Source organism: Cetorhinus maximus, chromosome 1, assembly GCF_964194155.1.
Source record: "Cetorhinus maximus chromosome 1, sCetMax3.hap1.1, whole genome shotgun sequence".
NCBI classification, from domain to species: domain Eukaryota; kingdom Metazoa; phylum Chordata; class Chondrichthyes; order Lamniformes; family Cetorhinidae; genus Cetorhinus; species Cetorhinus maximus.
Window position 1 is genome coordinate 133,055,707 of NC_135879.1, and position 25,775 is coordinate 133,081,481.

The 25,775-nt window shown below is 44.0% G+C and overlaps 1 protein-coding gene across 15 annotated transcripts in view; it reads left to right on the forward strand.

Moving 5' to 3' along the window:
- The window catches only part of LOC144683641 (LIM and calponin homology domains-containing protein 1-like), a 485,528-nt gene that overhangs the window by 163,594 nt on the left and 296,159 nt on the right, over positions 1-25,775 (forward strand). For all 15 annotated transcript variants that reach the window (XM_078546886.1, XM_078546926.1, XM_078546934.1 and 12 more), the window contains exon 2: positions 22,189-22,259. In XM_078546886.1, coding sequence (XP_078403012.1) covers positions 22,189-22,259 — 71 coding nt within the window. The remainder of the gene's footprint in view (positions 1-22,188; positions 22,260-25,775) is intronic.

Below are 25,775 nucleotides of genomic sequence, written 5' to 3' on the forward strand. Positions count from 1 at the left end.
TTTAAGATACTAGTCTTAGAAGCGCTCTTCTCCCTTTCAAACTGGATGTAAAATTCAATCATTTCGTGGTCGCTGCTAACTAGGGGTGCCTTTACTCTGAGGTCATTAATTAATCCTGTTGCATTACACAATACCAAGCCTAATATAATCTGCTTTCTGGTTGGTTCCAAAACATGCTGTTCTAAGAAACTATCTTGAAAGCATGCTACGATCTCCTCATCCAGGCTACTACTGCTAATTTGATTTTTCCAGTTTATATGTAGATTAAAATCACCCATGATTATTGCGGTCCCTTTATCACAAGCACCCTATATTTCTTCTTGTATACTTAGACCTACATCGTGGTTACTGTTAGGCGGCCTGTAGACCACTCCCACTAGTGACGTCTTTCCCCTCCTATTCCTCATCTCTCCCCAAACTGATTCTACATCCTGATCTCCTAAACCAAGGTCATCTCTAACTATTGCACCAATGCCAGCCTTGATTAACAGTGCTACCCCGCTACCTTTACCTAGCTTCCTATTCTTCTTGAATGTTGTATACCCCTCAATATTCGGGACCCAATCCTTGTCATCCTGCAGCCATGCCACTGTAATGGCTATCAGATCATATTTATTTACTGTAATGTGTGCTGTCGATTCATTTACTGTTTTAATGAATGCTACGCACATTCAGATATATAGCCTTTAGTTTTGTCTTTTTGTTATCTTAGTAACGCCCAGTCTTGACTGCTGGTATATTCTTAGCTTTTTTATCTCTGTCCCTTTCTGTCATTCTCTGACCCTCATTTCCCATTTTACTATTTTGTTCCCCTGCCTTGATTGTACCCCTTTAGTCGCTACATCTACCCAAGCTTGGTCCCTCACCCACTTTGTTTAATTTAAAGCCATCTCTACTTCCCTAGTTATGCAGCTTACTAGAACACTGGTCCCAGCACGGCTCAGGTGTAGACCGTCCCAACGGTACAGCCCCCACTTTCCCCAGTACTGAGGCTAGTGCCTCAAGAACTGGAACCCACTTCTCCCACACCAGTCTTTGAGCCACGCATTTATTTGCCGAATCTTACTTGCCCTATGCCAATTTGCATGTGGCTCAAGTAATAATCCAGAGATTATGACCTTTGACGTTCTGCTTCTTAATTTGGTGCCTAGCTCTTCATACTGACAATGCAGTACCTCTTTTCTTGTTCTGCCCATGTCATTGGCACCTACATGGACCACCACAACTGATCCTCCCCCTCCCACTGCAAGTTCCTCTCCAGCCCTGAGCAGATGTCCCGAACCCTGGCACCGAGCAGGCAACACAGCCATCTGGACTCTCATTCTTTGCTGCAGAGAACAATGTCAATCCTTCTTAATATGCTATCTCCTACTACCACTACATTCCTGTTTGCTCCCCCAGCTGGAACAGCTTCCAGTACCACAGTGCCATGGCCAGCCAGCTCATCCACCTTGCAGACTTCACTTTCATCCACACAGGCTGTGAGCACCTCAAACCTGTTTGACAATTGCAAAGCCTGAGGCTCCTCCCCTCCTGTCTGCTCGGTCCCATTGCCTGCCTCACTGACAGTCACATCCTCCTGTTCCTCACTGCTGACCAAAACAGATAACCCTTTTAAAAGGTGTGTGACTATCTTCTGGAACAAAGTATTCACGTATTTCTCCCCCTCCCTTACGTTGTGCAGTGTCTGCAGTTTGTCTTCGAGATAAAAGTCATACTTACTTTATTACACAGGTATGTGTTTTAGGTATTTATTTTAATTGTTTTATTTTAATTATTTTATTTTAAAGTTTTAGTTATTATTATGAATTTATGTTTATCTTTTTATTTTTATTTACTTTAATTAATAAACCCTAGTGCTCCCAATAAGCTTTACTACTGCTATGACGAATACCTTATTATGAAGAAAACGTTAGTTACCAATAAACTGTACCAGTATCTAAAATATAAAGGAGCAAACCAAGTAAAATACTCACCAACCAATAACTTACCTAGATCCCTCTGACACCACACTTGATTTTCTCCAAATCTGGTTGGTCCACTGAGACCCACCAGCAACATCAGTCGCTACCTCTTTTACCTCCCAGCTCCTCTCTTGCTTCTTCTCGAGGTCTTTTATCACCGGCTCCTATCTCGCCCCTTCTCACGCTCTTTTGCCCCCAGCTCCTCTCTCACCCCTTCTCGTGCTCTTTTACTTCCCGGATCTTCTCTCGCTCCTTCTCACACTCTTTTATCTCGAGCTTCCTCTCTCGCACCTTCTTGCACTCCTTTATTTCCTGGATCCTCTCTCACTCCTTCTTGCTGGCTCCTCGCACACTCCATCTCACGCTCCTTAGCTCTTTATCTTGCTCCTTCTCGCGCTCTTTTATCTCAAGGTTCCTCTTTCACTCCTTCTTGTGCTGTTTTATCTCCCGGCTCCTCTCTCACTCGTTCTCACGTTCTTTTATCTCCCGGCTCCTCTCTTGCTCCTTCTCGTACTTTTTTATCTGCCAGCTCCTCTCTCACTCCTTCTCGCTGTTTTATCTCCCAGCTCCTCTCTCATTCCTTCTCGCACTCTTGATCTCCCGGCTCCTCTCTTGCTCCATCTCACGTTCTTTTGTCCCCCGGCTCCTTTCTCGCTCCTTCTTGCACACTTCAATCTCCCGGCTCAGCTCTCACTCCTTCTCACGCTCTTTTATCCCCAGGCTCCTCTCTCGGCCCTTCTCGCACTCTTGATCTCCTGGCTCCTTTCACACTCCTTCCCAGGCTCTTTTTCCTCCGCCTCCTCTGTCGCTCCTTCTTGCACTCTTTATCTCCCGACTCCTCTCCTGCTCCTTCCTGTGCTCTTTTATATGAACATACATATGAACATATGAAATAGGAACAGAAGTAGGCCATTTGGCCCCTCAAGCCTGCTCTGCCATTCATTATTGTCACGGCTGATCTGTTTGTGTTTCTTATTCCACATTCTCATCTGCCCCCGATAGCCTTTGATTCTGTTGCCTAACAAGAATTTATCTACCTCCGTCTTAAAAATATCCAATGACCCCTCCTGCACTGCCTTCTGAGGAAAAGAATTCCAAAGTCCCACAATCCTCTGAGAGAGAAAATTCCTCCTCCTCTCTTATCTCTCAGCCCTGAGGGTCAGAATCCTGCCTCCAGCCTATTAACAGTCGGTCGGCCTCTGAGTGGCTTCAGGCCAGCTGTTCTTCACCTGGGCAGGCTCCCCACTGACTTTTTGGCAGGAAGGTGTGAGGATCAAAGCTGTAAAATCCAGCCCTCTGTTCCAATGGGGGCCAGACCAGGGCTTAGTACAACTGAAGCATCACACTCTATTTGTCTTTTTGATTCAATTTTTGTACTTGTTGACGAGCTTTCAGGTGATTTATGCCCACAGTCACCCAAATCCTGTTGTTCCTCTACAGTTTGTAACCACTTGGCATTTTTGATTTTTCTGTCTTAGATCCATACTTCACCACATTAAACTCCATCTGCCACTGTTCTGAAAATTCACTTAATCTTTCCCTGTCCCTTTGCAACTTGTTAAATGCAAAAACATAAATATCATATTGGATCCACTTAGCAATTTTCCCACAATGTACAATTGACTGGAAACCTGATTGTGTAGCACCACCTCGAGCAGCAATATGGCAGCCTACTGTCACATCCATGGTTTCAATGCACCCTTGGTCACTTCCTGTGTAGCCCATGCAGTGCTGCAGCGAAGAAGCATTGCAAGACTTTGAATCGATGTTATCCTAATGCACACAGCCATTCTAGCAAATGTCTTCTGCACCTGCTCCAAGGCCTTGTCATCCTTCCTAATGTCAGATGCCCGGAATTGAACACAATACACCAGCTGAGGCCAAGCCAGTGTTTTCGAAAGGTTTAGAATAAATGCTTTTGTGTGCAATGGCATCATTTTCCCTGTGCCAGGTTGGCACGCTAGGAGTGGGGGGGTTGCTGGGAAAATAGCAGGGAGCCGTGCGGGATGCCCCCACCCCCACACCTTCCCCTCCCTGCCCCAATGCACTCATACCGTTTGAGAAGCTTCTCAGTGGTGGAAGACAGGATAAATGGAAGCAGGCAGCTGATTAAGATGTTTAAGGACCCAATTAGGTTTTATTCTTATGCCCTGCCAGCATTTTACTGGTGGCAGGGTGGCACCCTGGTAGATGGGAAGGCTACCAGCTTCATGGAGGACCAACTGGAAGCTCTATGCTCCGAAGTAGGCACCACGGGCAGGGAAAGCTGCAGCTTCAGTGGGCCACCCAGAAGGGCCTGCCTGCCTGGCCCCTCTGAGTTTAATGTTTTCACTTAGCTCTGCACTCTTTCGATCCCCGAGCTGCCTCAGCAACGCCCACCTCTCCGGCTGGGGCTGCCTCTGATTGGGCCGGCAGCATTTATATCCCACCTGCCATCCTTCATTGGATGGTGAGCCCAGAGGCAGCCAATTAGGAAATAGCGTGTGATAAAATTGCTGAGCCAGTCTTTTTGCCGGCGAGTGCAGGCCCAGTTGCCCCTGTGTTCCCGATATCAGGGCCCCAAAGCCCACTTTAAAATCTTGCCCTACGCCTTTATTTAGAAAGCCCAGGATCCCGTATGCCTTTTTAACAGCTTTCACAACTTGTCCTGCCACCTTCAAAGGCATGTGTACATATACTCGCCCAGCCCCAGAACTCTCTGTTCCTGCAGCCCTCTTATATCGCCATTCCTCCTTCTTCCCACCAAAATGTATCACTTCACACTTCTCCGTGTTAAATTTTATCTGCTATGCGTCTGCCCATTTTTAAACTCCTCATTGTTTACTCCATTTCCAAGGGCAGGATTTTGAGGACATCGGGCGGGTGTGGCGGGCAGGCCTGGGAGCAGCCAGGAAACGGCATGCCACCCGCGATCGGCCCCCGATTGTGATTTCACACTGGCTGGCCAGTTAACAGCCGGCCAGCGTGAAACGCGCGCTGAAAGGCTCAGCACTGCCAGGGTGGGGGCGGGAGGAGGGTGAGCGCTGAAGTCAGCGCGGGCGCGGGGAAGCACACAATAAAAGCCCCCTGAAGGCAGAGAGCTGCCTCAGGGAGTTGAAGAATTTTAAACCCTTAAATGAAGATTTTGAAATCCCGGAAAAAAATTTCCACACATAAGAATCATTCACCTAAACATGTCGATGTTTAAAATTCTGCCAAAACATTTTTATTTTTTAAAATCATATCGGGTGAGATTTCCTCAAAAGTCCAAAGGCCGCCTGGTCAATTCACCCGCCCGCTAACCATAATGTTGGACGGGCAGCGAGAAACAGCGGTTAATTAATTGATTAATGGCTTTAATAGGCCTCTTAATTGTTGGCGGGCGCGCTGCCAACTTTCACGCACGCCTGCTGACCGAAATATCGTGCGAGCGCGTGATGATGTCGGGACGCTCGCCTGATGTCATCTCGCCGTATTTCATGCTCGGGCGTGTCGGGCGCACACACACACCCTCCCCCCACCAGCGGAAAATCCTGCCCCAGCTTTTGTGTTACCTGCAAATTTTGAACATTTTTCTCCCCCTTGGAAAACAACAGTTCATCAACTCTACTGGTTTTTGTCCCTTTTGTCAATTTTCTATACATACTGCAATTGTTCCTTTAATCCCATGTAATTTTGCCAAAAAGTCTATTCCGTGACACTGTTAAAAGTCCATAGACATTTCAACTGCATTATTCTCAGCAAGCTTCTCCATTACTTCATTACAGAGCTCTATCAAGTTAGTCAAATATGATTTGCCTTTAACAAATCCATGCTTACTTTTATTTATTAATCCATACTTTTACCAAAACCAATTAAATTTGTCCCGGATTATTGGAGTGAATTTTGACCCCTAAATAGGGGTGGCATTGGTTTGATTAGGAGGTTAAAAATTGCAAAACCTGAACCCATCCCTCCTCGGACCTGCTCACTTTTGGTTTTAACAGAATTGGGACAAGAGACAGGAGACAAATCCACTCACAGGAGGCCAATTGGTCATTTGCATATTTTAGTCAGTCTTCATTTTAAGGGTAATTCTATTTTTAATAGACGAGGAGAAGTGTTTCCTCGAGGGCCCAACAACACCCCCTGCAATTGGATGCCATTCCCCCACCCAACCACTGTCTGCTCCCTTGACCATCATATTCTTCCCCCTCATCCAGCATCTACTCCTGCCAGACTGCGTCTGCTCCCTCTCACCACTATCCGCCTCATCTCCGCCATCTGAACCCTATGCAATGATCAGATCCCCCCTCCATTGTCTGCATCCCCCGACAATCAAGCAGGCGACACACCCGCCCCATCATCTGCACCCTAACCTCCAACATCAGACGCTCCTCCCGCCCCACGCAGTTGGACAACCCCATGATCGAAGACGAACCTCACCCACACAATCTGTCCCAGCTAGACAAACCCTATCAGCTTAGCTTCGGCCTAGTGCTACAGGGTTTCATGCTCAAGAAGCAGCCAGCTCCTACAGTCAGACTGGCTATGTGCGGGAAATCCATTTAAAAATTTAAAGATAGGCATGTGAGAAACTTGTACTTCCGAGTTTCCCACCTCAGAATGGCACCCTGAGTCCTTTACCGCCTCTAAACTAATATCCAGTCAATTGTCTCTAAAATTTTCCCCACAACTGACATTAGGCTGACTACTCTGTAGTTGCCAGGTTTTTCCCTGTCCCCCTTTTTTAAACTGGAGTTTTAAAAATTCATTTATGGGATGTGGGCACTACCGGCTAAGCCAACATTTTATTGTCCATCGCTATTTGCCCTTGAGAAGGCAGTAGTGAGCTGCCTTCTTGAATTGCTGCAGTCCATGTGGTGTAGGCACACCCACAGTGCTGTTAGGAAGGGAATTCCAGGATTTTGACCCAGCGACAGTGAAGGAACGGTGATATTTTTCCAAGTCAGGATGGTGAGTGTCTTGGAGGTGAACTTCCAGGTGGTGGTGTTTCCATGTGTCTGCTGCCCTTATCCTTCTAGATGGTAGTGGTTGTGTTTTGGAAGGTACTGTCTAAGGAGCCTTGGTGAATTCCTGCAATGCATCTTGTAGATGGTACACACAGCTGGAACTGTGCGTCGCTGGTGGAGGGAGTAAATCTTTGTGGAAGGAGTGCAAATCAAGCGGGCTGCTTTGTCCTGGATGGTGTCAAGCTTCTTGAGTGTTGTTGGAGCTGCACTCATCCAGGCAAGAGGAGAGTATTCCATCACACTCCTGACTTGTGCCTTGTAGATGGTGAACAGGCTTTGGGGAGTCAGGAGGTGAGTTAACACCGCAGGATTTCTAGCTTCTGACCTGCTCTTGTAGCCACAGTGTTTATATGGCTAGTCCAGTTCAGTTTCTGGTCAGTGGTAACCCTAAAGATGTTGATAGTGGGGATTCAGTGGTAATGCCGTTGAATGTCAAGGAGCGATGGTTAGGTGCTCTCTTGTTGGAGATGGTCATTGCCTGGCAATTGTGTGGTGTGAATGTTACTTGCCACTTGTCAGCCCAAGCCTGGATATTGTCCAGGTCTTGTTGCATTTGGACATGGACTGCTTCAGTATCTGAGGAGTCGCGAATGGTGCTGAACATTGTGCAACCATCAGCGAACATCCCCACTCCTGACGTTATGATGGAAGGAAGGTCATTAATGAAGCAGCTGAAGATGGTTGGGCCTAGAACACCAACCTGAGGAACTCCTGCAGTGATGTCCTGGAACTGAGATGACTGACCTCCAACAACCACAGCCATCTTCCTTTGTGCTAGGTGTGTCTTTAACCAGTGGAGAGTTTTTCCCCTGATTCCCATTGAATCCAGTTTTGCTCGGGCTCCTTGATGCCACACTCGGTCAAATGCGGCCTTGATGTCAAGAGCAGTCGCTCTCACCTCAGCTCTGGAGTTCAGCTCTAAAGAGGAGTGCAACATTTGCAATCCTCCAGTCTTCTGACAAAAAACCCATATCCAAGGGGGATTGGAAGATTGTTGCCAAAACCTCCCTTACTCCCCTCAGTAATCTAGGATACATCCCATGTGGAACGGGTGGCTTTTTGAATTCGAGGGCCGCCAATCTTTTAAGTAGTTCCTCTTTATCTATTTTCATCCTATCCAGTATCACTACTGTTGTATCCTTCATTGCCAGCATTCTCTTCTCTTGTGAAGACAGGTACAAAGCACTTATGCCTCAACCGCCCCCTCTGCCTGCACAAGATCTACCTTTATGTCCCTAAGCAGCCTCACCCTTCCTTTGAATAGCTTTTTACTATTGATGTGTTTCTAAAAGACTTCTGCGTTCCCTTTTATGTTAGCCCTAAAATGTTTCATGTTATATGCTTTTCTTAATGTAATCTCGACTACCACATAGCCCTTTGTAACAATTCCAGCAAAGAAAGCTTATTAAGGAAAGAATAAGAACCAAAGCATCCCCTGGGATGCAATCCTTGGGATTATGTGTGCGCATAAAAATGATATAGATACAGAAATGTCTCTGCAAACCTGCCTGATTTTTAAAAGTTATTTTTGCTTTGGTGTAATTACTGCACTTTGGAACATGGGTCTGACCAAGGCTGCTGCACTTCCTGCCTAATTAAAAAATCTGTTGAATACTTTGGGATAGCGAGAAGCTCATTAAACACACCCACTCTGAAGTTAGACTTGAACACGAATCAAATCACAACTGATACTAATGTAATTAGTACCCGTCTGTTATAATCTTGAATGTGATTATAACTTTCTTGTTAATATCTATTCGCATGATTATAAAGTGATAACTCTTGGAGTAGAATGTGGTTGGTGCATTCCATTGTGTGTTAGAGCCCTTACATGTCTTGCGTGCAGTCATAGAAATGTGGTCTAACTTATTTACATTTTTATTTTTCAATTTTTAATTTTTATCTACTTATTTTTATTTTTATTTATTTTCATTTTTATTCATTGTTTTATCCCCAACTTTTATCCTATTTTCGATCTTTTTTCCCGCCACTGTCCCCTCCCCCCACCCCACCCCCACAAGGGCCATCTGTCACTTGTTCATGTTGTTCTTTCCAGTGTGCTTACCCTTGTCCTGATATTATCACATCCTGCTTTCTTACCTTAATGCCACCATCAGCACCTCCTTTAGCCAGCACCACTACCATTAACACCCCTTTGTCCTTTTGTTCATGTCACCTTTGTCAATCTCTTCTTTGCCCCCACATCTCGCTGGCCTTCAATCCAGCTTCACCTGCTCCACCCCTCCCCCCTTAAACAGTATAACTTTCATCACATTTTTACTTCTCTTTAGCTCTGAAGAAGAGTCATACGGACTCAAAACATTGACTCTGTTTTTCTCTCCACAGATGCTATTAGACCTGCTGAGTTTTTCCAGCATTTTTGCTTTTGTTTAAGGTCTGTACAAGTTTAATGTTACCTCGAACAAAAACAAAAATACCTGGAAAAACTCAGCAGGTCTGACAGCATCTGCGGAGAGGGATACAGTTGACGTTTTGAGTCTGTATGACCCTTCATCAGAATTAAGACATATAGAATTGAGATGAAATATAAGCTGGTAGAAGGGGGTGGGACATGAGAGCTCGATAGGGGGCCAGCGATAGGTGGAGGCCAAGAAGAGACTGCCAAAGATGTCATAGACAAAAGGACAAAGGGGTGTTGACGGTGGTGATATTATCTAAAAGATGTGCTAATGGGGACATTAAGGGAAGCAAGCTAGTGGCAGATGGCCCTAGTGCAGGTGGGGTGGGGGGAAGGGATGTTACCTTGTGGTTTTGTATTCTATGCTTGAAGATGCAGAGCTAATGATCCTTGAGGGATGTTATTAGTCTTCCATGGTAATGGTTGAATGGAAAAGATACAAGGCAGGCTGTAAAATGCCCTATTGATTTGTTATCCCCAGTTTGTCTGTTTTATGGCCTTGTCTGCTTTATTTTGTCATCTTTGATATGTACAGGAAACCTGTGGTAACTTTTCCTTTGATTCCTCTAACAATTGCATGCAGCCAACAATTTTCCTTAGATCATTAGCGTTACATAGAACCTGTTTTGGGACACATCAACTGTGTTTAACCTCTTTAATCCAGTACTACATTGAATCTAAGTATTGATTTACAGATAATTTTGCATATTTTTTCCCAGAAGGCTGACAACTGTAAATTCATGTGTGAAGCCTCGTTTGATAGCAGGCATTGTGTGGAATATGTTTGGCTGAGAAGGGCTTTCATTTCTCACATTGATCGCCAAATCTTAATTTTGGTTGACTGAGGAAGAATAAGATACCAGTTTACTGAGACAATAATTGTTCAGCTGTTAACACGTCATTAGGATGATTCCAGGTTGGCAGGAAGAAGAAGTGTTGCTAACAGATGAGAGACCTCATAGGTTTTCATACTCAGGACAATTGATGCTCTCAGCATCAGAATCATCACAAATATCAGTCCTTCAGCATTACTACATCACAATGTGATATTACTTGTTCCCCTCGTTGAATTGTGTAACTTGCAATGTATTTAGTGCTACCTTATAAAATATTAATAATGCAGTTTACACCCTATGGGTGATTTAAAAAATTTTTAGTCATTGATCAATACTATAGTGACATCATTGCAACCTTAATGCTGATGTGGGCATTAGAAGTTTAGCTTTGTATGACTCTTTATATGTCTTGTAGGAAATTTGGCTTGTGTAGATGCTCCTGAGTCGGCCAGGCAAGGACAACCACAGCATAGTTCCATCCCAGAGATGGTTCTCTTTATTCTGCGAGTCTTTGTAAAGTTCTTATTAATGGCTGTTTCTCTCTCAAAACTCATTCTAATTGTTTGTTATTAGCCTATAATAAAAACAGAGTAGGAGAGTGCCAAAATCCAGGCTCCTGGACCCATGTGACCAATGAGAGGATTCCAAGAATGCCCTATTGATTCCAAGAAGTATCCTGAGGGTATCAGAATTTTGTCTATTATCAAGATTCAAAATTTTCAGCATTTGGTGACTTAACAGCACATTACTGTCCGATACTAAAACATGTAGAAAAATAATAATGATGATTTCAGTAGCTGATACTGGGGATTTTCCTGTGTGCGTTGTGCAAGACATAATGTTGTAGGCTAATGATGTTGGGCCTCCACCTTCCTTCCATTGCATTCTGAAAATAGTAATTTTGAGCCCTCTGATGGACATTTGGGTCTGAAAGCCTTTTGAATGCTGATTTTCAACATCAGTCAGAGGGTCAAGCAGCTGTTGGCCAAGTGAGTAGCTACAATTCTCTTTGGCCTGCACCCTTGTTTTCTGAGTACAAGGCCCTCCAAATGATTTAAGCTGTGAAATACAGGCATAATCAGGCCAGGGTAACTGCAGTCCACTATCATCAACGGCTTGTATGGTGCCTTTAGCATATTTAAACACCTCAAAGTGATTCAAAGGCGCACTATTAAAACCAGATTTGGCACCAAGCCACATCAATGACATGTTAGGACAGGTGATCAAAGGTTTGGTCAAAGAGGCAGGTTTCAAGCAGCATCTTAAAGGAGGAAAGAGAGGTAGAGAGATTTAGGGAAGGAATTCCAGAGCTTAGGGCCCAGGCAGCTGAAGGCAGCTACCAGTGATGGAGTAATTCAAATTGGGGTTGCGCACAAGGCCAGAATCGGAAGAACAGAATTGTTGGAGGGTTGTATGGCTGGAGGCAATTGCAGGGGTAAGAATTTAAAAACAAGGATGAGAATTTTAAAATCGCGGCATTGGTGGACCTTTGGCTGCCCAACAAAACTCCCCAGTCTTGTCCGCTCCTTCCAGGACAACATGCACTGCACTGTACAGTTTGATGGCTCCATTTCTGACAGTTTCGGAGTGAAGAATGGAGTGAAACAGGACTGTGTCCCAGCCCCCACTCTGTTTGGTATCTTCTCCATGCTCCTGACCTTCGCCTTTCCTGACGATATGGGAGGAGTATACATGCACATTAGGTCAGCCGACAAGCTCTACAATCTACCTGGACTGAAAGCAAAGACAAAATCACATTGCGTCCTCATCAGGGAACTCCTCTACGCTGTTGCTGCTGCACTAGTCGTCCACATGGAAACTCAGCTACAAACACTCATGGGCTATCTCTCCCAGGCCTGTAGTTAGTTCTCCCTAACTCTAAGCTTCAAGAAAACTGTGGTCATGGGACAAGGTGTTGCATCTCCGCCCCTGATCACACTAAACAACATCCCACTGGAAGTGGTTAGCAAATTCTGCTACCTCGGGTCCATGGCCATAGACAATCAGTCCCTTGATACAGAGTTCGATATACATGTAAGGAAAGCAGCCACCACCTTTGGCCAACTTGTGAAACGCGCATGGGAAAACACCAAGCTGATCCTTAGGATCAAGCTGATGGTTTATAGGGCCTGTGTTCCCAGCACCTTGCTGTATGGCGTGAAACATGAGTGACTAACAGCTACCAGGAAATTCTCAATAATTTCCATCTTCGCTGTCTGTGGTGTGTTATGGGTATAACCTTGCAGAACAGAGTCACAAATGCGGCAAAGTATCGGGGCAGAGTGGGTAAAGAGTGGGCGTGTGTGTGGGGCGGGAGGGTAACATTGCCTTTATAAAGTAAGGACAAAGGATCACTGAATGCAAATCCAGATTTGCGCAAATTAAATAATCTAAAAGTCACAGTAGCAACTTCATTTCCCAAACTACAGCAACGTGTGTCAACCTGAATATAGGGGTGGTAACAGTCACTCAAATGCAAAGGCAGCAATGCATCTGGTTTCCCTATTCCCCTCAATGCATGTAGATACAAGCCCCCGAGCCAGGGTGCATACCAAGTTTTATTTTGGCAGCACTAGAAAGCGTTGTTCGCCCAGCGCCGTAACACACGCGCAGGATTGCAAGTCTAGTTTAAATATTTGATTCTTGTGGAAAATATTTTGTTATTGTTGTCATGTGTTCATGTGTTGTGATTTTGTGAACTAAGATGAACTCCTTCATTTGCTGGTGTCATCTTCCCAGAATGTTGACTGTCATGCATCCCCGCCTCTGTATGTCTGGTGCCACCCCTACACATTCCACGTAGGTCAACAGCATCCAGTCCATTTTATTCATCATCTATTTTCTCCTCTGCTTTCCTCTCCTACATTTTCTGTCGATCTTTCCTTCCAATTAATGCCTCTGTCTGCTTTAATGGTGTGACCAAATTGTTGTATCTTTCTTTCTCTCTTCAGTGTTATGCACTAATTTCCTCTTTTCTCCAGCTATTTCCAGCGCTTCCTCATTAGCCTTTCTGTCTGTGAAGGATATGCAGAACATCCTCCTATATGTCCACATCTTGAATGCATTCAGTTTATCAATAGTCTCTTTGTTCGTTGTCCATGTCTCTGAGGCATAAAACATAGATGACAAAATGTAGCACCTCAGCATTCGTTTCCTAAGATAAACTACTGCTCAGTTAAATAGAAATGCAAGTGCAGTGTAGCTAGAAAGACAAAGGCTGCTGACTGAGGAGTGCAGGCATTGTACTCTGACCCTGTTTAGGTTTCAATAATGATGAGACAAGCCAGTTGGCATTATGGAGTTCTCAGTTTGCAAGGGTCTTATTGATTGTATTGTGATGAAAAAAACAAGCTGGAATGCTCCTTTCTCTCATTGCTGCATAATAGATGCAGTCAGCAGGTGTTTTGACAAGGGAGAGGAAGCTGGCCTATGCTATTGTTTCATGCCTCGAAGTATCAGCCCACTCAAAACAAACACTCCTCTGTCAAGAGCAATGATGTAAGTGCTAAACTGCCTCTGCACCCATCGATCTGCACCCATCTTGCAGATGTACATCTTTAGAAATAAGTCTGAATGCTTGGCTTTTTTATTAGTCATATATAATATTGGAGCTTTGGCAAGTTAAACATCTGTGCAGCACAGTTCCACAGCAGGCCACGTTTTACCGTAATTGTCAGTTTTGCTTGTTGCATGTGTTTTGAAGAGGCTGGAGGAAATGACCAGGATTTAACTGAAGATAGATCTGTTAATGAAGTGGCTGTATGTGTATTGGTTATGTAGTAGTTAGCAATAACATCAATGGACATAGAGTTGCAATAAATTACTGGAGAAGTTTAAGTTGAAAGCAAATATGGAAAAAAATATAGCTGATTTTCTTTTAAAAGGCAGACAGTAATGTCGAGAAGGTTCTTGCTGTAAGGACAGAAATCCTGTGATTTATGATTTTAAAATATTTTGTTTACTTGCATAAGTTTATGATTCAATTCCAAATGACAGTAAAAAAGAATTTACCACAAATAACATATATAAATTACATATCCAACATTTCACTAACACTCTGCTCATCTTTGAATATTACATGTCATGCAAAGCCCCTGCTAGTCAGAATCTGCCCTCTATTGAACACAGTCAGTATGACAACAGGCATGGAACCCACTCTTCAACCTCCACCTTTTGCTTAATTTGCTGCTGTTCAGCTTGTCTCCCCTTTAAGAGCTGCTGCTTTGTTAGATATTTCATCCTCTTATCCCCTTGCTTGGAGCAATTAAACAGGGAGCACGTACTAGTTATATTAATGAGCTGATGGTCATATACCTGCAGTCCGACGAAGAAGGAAGCAGTGTTGGATCTGACTCTGAAAATGACATATTGCTGGTGGAGTTTATTACGGTGGAACATCATTTAGCTAACAGTGACCACAATATAATTCAATTTAAAGTAACTATGAAAAAAGACCATATGATATAGAAGGTAAAAATGCTGAACTGGGGGAGAGCTAATTTCAATGATTTAATAAGGAACCTATTACAGGTAGGTTGGTGGGTAAAACAGTACAGAGCCATGGAGGCATTTGGAGAAGAGATAGTTCAGGTACAAACTAGGCATATTCCTTCAAAGGGATAAGGCGGAGAATCAAAAATTAATGTGCCCTGTTTGACAAAGGGACTAAAAATTAAAACAAAAAAGGAGGCTTTTGATAAATAGTAGGAGCACTATTCAATCAATAACCAGAAAGATTATGAAAAATACAGGAGGATATTTAAAAAGCTATTATAGGGAAAAAGAGAAGTTAAGGGAAAAGATTACCAAGTAACATTAAGTCGAACCTTAAAACTTTTTATAAACATATAAAGTGTAAGCTTTTGCTTCAGAAAATGTTGGACCTATTAAGGACTCAAAGTAAAGTTTTCATATAGAGGACATAGCTATAATGCTAAATGAGATCAGAATGGCTGACAGCTCTCTGAGGTGGGACTTGTGTCTGAATAAGGGGTGGAAGCCCTGACTCCAGCCAATTAATGTTCCCTGGAGGGTTAAATGGCTGTGGTGCTGCTGTGATAGATGGGGATGCATTCCCCACCGCCTACTTGGGTGGCAGGACAGAAAACCCCACCATCCGAAAAACTCTGCACCAGGAGTTACTAGAGAACATTGTTGTGCATCCTCTATTTTGGAGTTTTAAGGTGTGTAGAGCATCACTATTATTTCTTCTATATGTTTACCCCCACATGAACCACTGTCAGTATGCCATTCCTGCCACTTTCAGTAGCACTTCTACCCTTTCCTTATTATGTACTCCTCTAAATAAGGTAGGTAGCTCACCATCTTATACCATGCCATCAACCTTCATGAAGTTTTCTGCTCTCCCGACTTGCTGTTGACTTGCTGCATGTCTGCTCTCACTGTGTCTGATGGTTGAGGGCTCTAAAGGCAGGCCACCTCCAGCAAAATCGGGCTTTTGACAAGTGCTTTAACTGACCTGTCAATGAGCACAGGTGAGTGCGGAGAACCGCGCTCTCCTTGCCCTCATGGGCTTTGTATTTCAAAAGAGCTGAAAACATTTCATTCTTCCTTGCCAGAGAGAAGCAGGCAGAGTAAGCATGCAGCTTCCTGAGGATCACAGGTTTCCTCTTGATGCAGGGTGCCATTGACTGCATGCACATCATTTTGCTAGTGCAGCACGTCAACTCGGAGACATATCGCAACTGAAAGGCGGTTCCCCTCCCTCAACGTGCAGCTAGGGTGCAACTGAGCTCAGTGAATCATGCAGGTCAATGCTTCATTCTGCAGGAGTCCATGTGATCATCTGCACTTAAACCATCCCAACAAACCAGAGGTTGGTTACTGAGTGACCAGGGCTATCCTTTGGTGACCATACTCATGACTCCATTGTGTAACTCACACACATGTGAGCAGTATGCACACAAGAAGACCATTCTGCCACAAGAAATGTATTACAGCAGACAATTGCCATGCTAAAAAAAAAAATTCTGCTGCCTAGGCTGCTCTGGAGGAACTGTGCAGTACCAGACAGACCACATGTCAAAATTTGTGGTGGCCTGATGCATGATGCACAACTTCACTATCGTGAGGGCACAGAGATAGATGGTGACCAGCTGAGGAGGAGGATGAGGACGAGGCAATCCAAATAGCCTCTTTCTGGCCAGGCTGTCATGAATAATTCATCCAACTGTGATACCAGTGACCGCAGCTTCCAATTCCCCATTCAGCACTGGTCCCACGCCTACTGAAAATACAAATTCCAAAACCAAATTTATAATCCAAATCATGCCATGACACTTACAAACGTCAACTAATCACCCTTGTGTATTCTCTTGTGCCTATCTCATGGATGCCTTTGCCTGGCTATGTAATGCCACCTCAATGGCTGAAGCATGACTGGTGGAAGGCTGTTTACTTTCACTTGGGGAGACTGGAGATTACCTTGGGAGGAGGCTGTCAAACAACTCTGGGCCTGGAAGGCCCGGCTTCACATTGCACTGTCTTGGGATGGATGGCATCTGACTAGGTGAGAGGCAACAACAAGGGCATTGGCAGAGCAGGAGGAAAAGTGCTGTCATCCCGAGAGCACAGCAGTTCTTATTCCATGGAGGTACTGCCACTTCCCTGGGGCCCTGCTTCAATGATCATAGTAACCTGTTGGAGGATACATCACTGAACTGAGCTGACATACTGCAAGCCTCTTTGAATATTGGTATCCGTAAGCTTGCATGGCAACAAGTTGAGTTTGCATGAGAGCAGTATGAGTTAGCACGGCAATGAGCTGACCTTGCATTACATATGTCTGAGTTTCCACTGCCGCACCCAAACTTTGGGTGGCTTCTACTTGTGCTGCAATGGAAACTGAGACATGACCATCAGATGCTGCACTGTGGCTGGGTCCATTAGTGTTCTAATGGAGTTGTCCACCACTTCCATGCTATAAAGGATGGACTCTAAGCTCTGCACAAAGCTCAGTGCCAAATTGGTGCCGGACTCATCCATGCCTCTTGACATTGACTACAGGATTTCCGACAGGCCTACCAATACATCAAGCATTTCATTGTGTATTCCCATCTATAGGTTGCCACAAGCTGGCATCATTTTTATCCTTGCCCCATTCCCTGGCTGCAGACCATTCATGCCCAATGTCTCATGTACAGACCCTGCCGTGATGCTATCCTCTAAAGTATGCACAGTGCCAGTATCTGAGCTGGTGGCTGCGAGTGTGAGAGTGAGTGGTGGTGTTTCTTCTTCTTCATCATCTTCCTACTCTTCCACTTCCTTCTCTTTCATCACTGCCTGGCCAGGGGCAACATTTTCCCCTCGTTGCGGGGGGAAGTGCGGGAGTGGGCGCAGGTGGTGGGGCTCCCTTTGCGGGCGGAGGGGGATTCCCTTAGCTGGGAGTGTGCTCTTTCGCGTATGTGCACGAAAGAGCGCACAGATCTCCCTGGGGCAAAGTGCTGCCTCAGGGAGATCGACTCCGATTCAAAAGTTGAAATAAAGGTAATAAAAACTTTCCCTGCCATATCCCCTCATATGACACTGTCACATGAGTTGGGACATGTCCATGACTTTTATTAAAGTATTTGATAAAAATTTAAATACCCTCATGAAACCTCACCCCACCCAGGGATGAGGTTTCATGCTATTTCCGAGGCCCGCCTGGGCTCCCGGCCTGCCCGCCAACCTTATGTTTGGACGAGCAGGTCCATCAATCAGGTTAATTAGTTTTTAATGGCCTTAGTAGCCCGCCGAACTGAAAATCTAAATGATGCGACGTGACGTCGGGATACTCGCCCGACGTATCCCCGCATCGGCGAGCAGGCCCCGCCCCCGCCCCCACTCGCTGACTGGAAGATGCTGGCCCAGGTTGCAGTTCTTGAGTATTTTAAAGGAGAAAGGTACATGCTAGGGCTGTGGTGAATGGAGCGGTGGAAAGGAAGAGGTGCATACTTACACCGTCTGTAGCTTGTAAATGAGGAAAAATTGCAGGTTGAGGGGGAGTGGGACATGAGAAGGAGGATTAGGTATGAGGATACCTCATCTTCAATGGTTCCAATCCCGCCACTGGCCACAGCTTCTGTGATGGCCACTCTAATGTGTCCTCCATCAGGGTAAGGACAGGCAACCATGCCTGGACCCTGACGAATTACTGCTCCAATTATTCACCAGCCTGTCCTACAAGATGGGCAGGATTTTCCCGTCGGCGAGCGGGGGTGGGGCCCGCTTGCCGACGCATAAAATGAATCGCGGTGATGTTGGGCGGAACTCCCGATGTCACCGTGCCCCATTTAAATTTTCAGGAAGGCGGGGACACAGCAAAATTAGCTGCATGCCCGCCGACCTGTCAATGGCCAATTGAGGCCATTGACAGAATCATTGAAACAATTAAAGTACCTGCCCGTCCAACCTTAAGGCTGGTGGGCAGGCCAGGAACCCTGGCGGGCTTCAGAAAAAGCATGAAACCTCATCCACCGGCGGGATGAGGTTTCATGTAGGTTTTAAAAAATGTAATTAAAGTTTTTAAAAAAGTTATGGACATGTCTCAACTCATGTGACAGTGTCACATGAGGGGACATGTCAGGGATTTTTTTTTCTATTTTTAATATTTTTTACTGTATAGCCGATCTACCTGAGGCTGACCATTTGAGAGAGGCCATTGAACTTCTTGTTGGACTGCATCTAGCTCCCAGGGGGTTGGACTCCTGGCATTGACCGCCATGGCTAAATGCCCTCATGCCTTTGCACAGTTTGCCTGGAGGGCCCCCTGCCCCCTTGTGAATAGAAGAAATATCTTTCCACTTCCTTCTCCAAGGCGTCCAGTGCAGTGCCAGACAACATTGGAGAATGCTGTCTTCCCATAATTCGTTCTGCTTGCCGTGACTGCCTTCCACAGTTTCAGCAGCTGCTCCAGCCAGAATGCACTTCCCCATTAAAAGTTGTACTCTAGCTTTAAGAGGTGTAAGCATCATACAAATTTGGATCCCCTGCTGGGGCATGCAGCCACTCAACAGTACGTTTAGCACTGGCTGCATCTAGCAATCTTGCAAATAATCAGGGAGTAGTTGGCATGCTGTCCACATTGGAAGCAACACGCGAGGGCGAATCCTGCATTGTCATCGCTGCGCCTGTTTTCAGGAGCTTTCGAATTGAGCTGCCATGTTTTGGCATAGCATGACTTCAGTACATGCTAAAACACTTTAGAGCCAAAGCAGTAGTTCTGAAGTTTAGTTGTAGCATCTTTTTAAGATTTGAAATACTTTTTAAAATTAATATTCAGTGTCGGGTGGAGGAGTATTTTTATATCTGAGCTCCAGCTGAGGGAATTGTAGCTCTGCGGCCGAGCTGCAGACCTGGATTCTGACCCAGTTCTGAGCGAGCACATGGCGAAGGCTCACCAGTGTGATCTGTCACTCTGCTCACCTGTAAGCTGAATTAACGGTCCATTCTAAAAACAAATGCACTGTTCAAAAAAACAATTATTTCCAATAAACATTTTCCTTAAGCGGGTAAGGTAACACAAAATCATTCTTTTAATCTGAAGTCAATTTTAAAAATTCCTTCTTCAATGCTGATATTTTACAAGATAAAAGCTTTTGAGGCTAAAATCCATCAGTATTAATTTAGCAAATGATTGAGGATTATTTGTTCAATTGGGTTTCTTTTAGTGCAGCCTTAATTTAAATAAAAATTGACCAAAAGACATCGAGTTACAAGAAATTGGAAAAAATGAAAAAGCACCTTTTACCTGTTGGAATAACGATGACCTAGTTATTCTAAACCATGTTCAGTAGTCAGCTCTGAGTCTCAGTATCCTCTAAAAACTCTGTGAACCTAATCTTTCATACTGGCCCAGTTTTTTTGTGTGTATAAGAATCTTGCTGCATTTTCTTTTGCTACTGCATAACTATTCAGAGGTAGTTTTATACAATGAAATGTTGGAGCCTTTTAAAATAACAATAATAAAGTCCACATTGACACAGCTGTGACTTACTGTTGTATTTTTAAATTGGTGGAATGTTTCAGTAGTTTAATGTGGACTATACAACCTATTCTTAAAAGCCTTTTTCTCCTTTGAAGCAGTCTGCTAGACTGATGCAAACGGTTTGATGTTAGATTTACCCCAGGATTCCCTCACAGACTGAGCTGCCAAAGTCAACAGTATGTAAAATGATGGGTTTGTGAAGGCAGGTCTACTCGGGGAGCAATTGAAGAGCATGGGGAGAATTTTCCCCCCCCGTCAGTGGGGTTGTGCGGGGGCAGGTGGGGATCAGATCTGCATTGCCATTTTAGGTGGGTGGGCCTGAACTGGATTTGATCCCAGATGAGAAAGGCTTGGACTTAACCCAATGAGCTGACCAGTTCTCCCACAAACCTCACTCCTTGGCCCAGAAGAGAGATGGCTAACAGTGCAGAATGAGACCAGTCACCAGGGAGTACATGATTGCAACACCTGGGCTTGAATATTCGGCTCGGTGACGTGCACCCGGAAGCGCTGAGCGCTCCTTGTGTGGGTTTGGTGGGGGGGTGGGTTGCCTGAGTCGGGGCCTGTGCTCTTTCACGCATGTGTGAGAAAGAGGGCGGAAATCTCCCTGAGGTACAGAGCTGCCTCAGGGAAATTAGTTTAAAAGTTCCCAAAATTTTAATAAAGAAAAGAAAAATTTTTAAGACATGTCCCCTCATGTGACAGTGTCACATGAGCTGGGACATGTCAATGAAATTTTATTTAAAAATTTTATTCAATTTATAAACCGTGAATGAGGTTCCATGAAAAATGGGAAGGCCGCCTGGACTCTGCACCTGCCCACCAACCTTAAGGTTGGACGGGCAGCTCAGTTTATTAGTTTAATTGATATTGGAATGGCCTTAATAGGCCTTTGACTGAAACTCTAAATGACGTGCGGTGATGTCGGAATGCCCGCCCAACATCACTGCGTGCCATTTTACGCCTTGGCGAGCGGGCCCCACCCCCGCTCGCCGAGCCGAATATTCAAGCCCAGGTGTTGCAATCATGTACTCCCTGGTGACTGGTCTCATTCTGCACTGTTAGCCATCTCTCATCTGGATCAAGGAGTGAGGTTTGTGGGAGAACTGGTCAGCTCATTGGGTTAAGCCCAAGCCTTTCTCATCTGGGTTCAAATCCAGCTCAGGCTGATGGGATGAAATTCTCCATAATATGTTAGTGGTAAGGGCATCAGTTTGGAAAATCTCAACCAAGATCCTAATTAGCAAGTCAAGATCTGAAGGTTACAGAATGACTATTCTGGAGGGCTAAAGTTATTGCACTGCTGAAGTTGGTAGTGCCTTCTGAGGTTGGTGTTAGAACAGAGGAATGGTAGTTTTATTTTGCATCTAGTTGTACAATAACTGACTTCAGAGTATTTGATGCTAACAGTAGATGAATGACATGGCAAGTTTCATTTTCCCATCATTAGTGTTCTCTAATAAATTATTTTTTTTAAGTGATGGCTTGTGTGTGCCATGATAAACGTGGAATTAAAAAAATATATAAAACATTTCAAATGAAAATCGGTAAAGGTAACACATTACGTTCACTTGTTTCACAAATTTTCAAGTTTGTGTTTCTTACGCATCTGTAATCAAACACAATGTCACATTTGGTTAGAAACAAGTATGTTGACAATTTGAAGGTCTTTCTCATGTTTCTCCTAATGATGTGTTGAGTGCAAAATTGCATTGGCAAGAAAGAAACATTATAATTCCAGAAGTGACATACCTCATCTGTAATTTGCACTATTTTTGTACTGAAACCATAACTTTTTTTTAGGAAATAAGGTCCTTGTTAATTACAGGTTACCATTTGGATTTGTTTTACATGTCTTGAGTGATGGACAGACTATTCCAGGGCTGATAATGTATGCGGTCCTTCACGTTATTGTAATTTGCTTGTTAACATCAATAACATTTCATTTCTAATTCGCATTCCTTCTAAACATTTCCTCTTTTGTTTGCAGCAAGTAACAGGCAGAAGTTTTGGTGATAAAGACTTTCGAACGGGTTTGGAAAATGGAATCTTACTTTGCGAGTAAGTAATTAATACTTCTTTTCCAATAAATTTAATAAACAAGCCAACCAAATAAAGTGAGAAACACTGCTCTCCTTGGGTGCTGAGACTGATTAAGCTGTTGGCTGCTTTTTTAAGTGGAGTCAGAGCTCTGACATAATTGCATTCACAGCTTTTGCATAGTGTCTGAATTTTGTTTAAAAAGATTTTACTGTATGAACCAAAGGTAGTTATTTATGACTTGCAGTGCTGCATTTTAAATAATTAGAGCCCATTTCTGATTGAATGGAAAGTTAAGCTTGGCAAGGTCAGTTACTGACCCTTTTGTGCCAAATAAGGTTCTGGCCAATGGGTGCAGTAGCCCTATTAGTTAACCTTTAATAAATAATGTAATAGTGGTGTCTTCAAGCACAAGTCACCTTGTGTAAAGTAACTTTCAACTATGGAATTTGCAGCCTGGTTTTTACTGTATTCCACTCTCTATTACAAAAAAACTAGTGGTACTGAGAGGCCATATGGTTTGCCCCTCTGCCTGTATCGTGGCAGAAAGCTGTCTTCTTAAATGTAGCAGTTTATAAAATAACAATTGCAGTGATTCTGTGCCTGGTGAGGAGCCATTCTATATAGCTGTGTCTTAAGTCAGACCCCACTTGTGTTGACGGCAACAAATACTGACACTGCTGCACCAACCGGAACACTGTGTTGGTTGACTATGTAAGACCATAAGTCCACAAGAAGTAGGAGCAGAAGTAGGCCATTCGGCCCATCAATTCTGCTCCACCATTCAATGAGGTCACGGCTGATCTGATAATCCTCAACTCCACTTTCCTGCCTTTTCCTCATAACCCTTGATCCCCTTACTGATTAAAAATCTGTCTATCTCAGCCTTAAATATACTTAATGACCCAGTCTCTACAGCCCTCTGTGGTAAAGAATTCTACAGATTAACAACCCTCTGAGAAAAGCAATTCCTCTTCATTGGTGTATTAAATGGGCGACCCCTTACTCTGAGATTATGCCCTCTGGTCCTAGACTCCCCACAAGGGGAAACCACCTCTCAGCATCTACCCTGCCAAGCCCCCTGAGAATCTTACATGTTTCAATAAGGTCGCCGCTCATTCTTCTAAACTCCAATGAGTACAGGCCCAACCTACTCAACCTCTCCTCATAAAAAAAGTCCCTCCATACACGGGATCAACCTAGTGGCCAGAATTTTTCCCTCGTCGGGTGGGCTCAGCGGGAGCGGTTAGGAAGCCGGCCAATTAAGACCCACCTTGCGTGGATTACGAGCAGCAGCACTGAGCGCTACCTGTGCGGATGGGGGGGGGAGGATGGAGAGCTGGGCCTCGTGCGCGAAAGAGCGCTTCAATCTTCCCGAGGCACGGAGCTACCTCAGGGAGATTGAAGCATTTTTTAAAAAAATTAATGAAGGCAATAAAAATTTAATGAAACATGTCCCCTCATGTGAATGTGTCACATGAGACGGGACATGTTTTTAATGTCAAAAGAAAGTTTTTATTTAATTTGTATTAGCTTTAGGAAACTTCATCCCGCTCGTGGATCAGGTTTCCTAAAAAATGTAAAGGTCGCTTGGCTGTTTTGCCTGCCCGCCAACCATTAGGTTGGACGGGCAGCGTAAATTTGAAGTTAATTAGCTCATTAATGGCCTTAATAGGCCTTTCAATTATCAGCGTGCGCCTGCCGAACGAAATATCGCGTGAATGTGTGATGACGTTGGGACACACGCCCGACGTCATTGCGCGTCATATTACGTTCGAGTGTGTCGGGCTCGAGCCCGCACACCAAAGGTAAAATTCTAGCCAGTGAACCTTCTTTGGACTGCCTCCAATGCTAGTATATCTTTCCTTAGATAAGGGGACCAAAACTGTTCACAGTATTCTAGGTGTGGTCTAACTAGTGCCTTGCATAGCTTTAACAAGACTTCCCTATTTTTATTCTCCATTCCCTTTGACATAAAGGCCAACATTCCATTTGCCTTTCCTATTACCTGCTGAACTTGTATGTTCGCTTTTTGTGATTCATGCATGAGGACCCCCAAATCCCTCTGTGCTGCAGATTTCTTCAGTCTTTCTCCATTTAAGTAATATTCAGTTCCTCTATTCTTCCTGACAAAGTGCATAACCTCACATTTTCCCACATTATATTCCATCTGCCAAGTCTTTGCCCACTCACTTAACCTGTCTATATCCCTTTGTAGACTTCTTGTGACATCCTTACCACTTGCCTTCCCACTTATTTTAGTGTCATCCACAAACTTGGCGATAGTACATTCATTTTCCTCATCCAAGTCATTAATATATGTTGTTAATAATTCTGGCCCCAGCACTGATCCCTGTGGCACACCACTAGTTACAGGTTGCCATCCTAAAAATGCTGCCCTTATCTCAACTCAATGTCTTTTATTATTTAGCCAATCCTCTATCCATGCTAATATACTACCCCCAACACCATGGGCTCTTATCTTATTAAGTAGCCTTATGTGCGGTACCTTATCAAATGTCTTTTGGAAATCCAAATACATTACACCTACTGGCTCCCCTTTATCTATCCTGCTTGTTACCTACTCAAAGAATTCTAATAAATTTTTCAGGCATGATTTCCCCTTCATGAAGCTATGCTGACTCTGCTCGATTATATTATGCATTTCTAAACACCCGGCTATTACATCTTTTGTAAAACATTTTCCCAGCTTAACAGATGTTAAGCTAAATGGCCCATAGTTACCTGTTATTGTCTCCCTTCCTTTTTGAATAATGGTGTTACATTGGCAGTTTTCCAATCCTCTGGGACTTTTCCAGGATCTAAGGATTTTTGGAGGATAACTACCAGTGTATCCACTATCTCTGCAGCTATTTCCTTTAATATCCTAAGATGTAACCCATTAGGCCCAGAAGACTTTTGGCCTTTAGCCCCATTAGTTTCCCTAGTACTTTTTCTCTAATAATATTATTGCATTTATTTCCTCCCCCACTTTTGCTCCTTGATTATTTAGTATTTTTGGTATGCTACTACTATCTTCTACTAGTGAAGACTGATGCAAAGTATTTATTCTACTCCTCTGCCATTTCCTGGTTCCCCGTTATTATTTCCCTAGCCTCAGCCCCTAAGGGGCCTAAATTGACTTTGGCCTCTCTCTTCTATATTTAAAGAAGCTCTTACTGTCCATTTTTATATTACTTGCTAGTTTACCCTCAAAGTTTATTTTCTCACTCTTATTTTTTGGTAATCTTCTGTTGGTTTTTAAAACTTTCCCAATCCTCTGGTTTACAACTAACATTTGCCACATTGTATGTTTTTTCTTTCAATTTGATACTATCCTTAGCTTCCTTGGTTAACCATGGTTGGTTTATCCCCTTGCTACAACCCTTCTTCCTCACTGGGATATATCTTTGTTGTGAGTCAAGAACTATTTTATTAAACACCTGCCATTGTTAATCAACCATCTTTTCTGCTAAACTCCATTCCTAGTCCACTCCAGCCAACTTTGCCCTCATTCCTTTGTAATTACCCTTATTT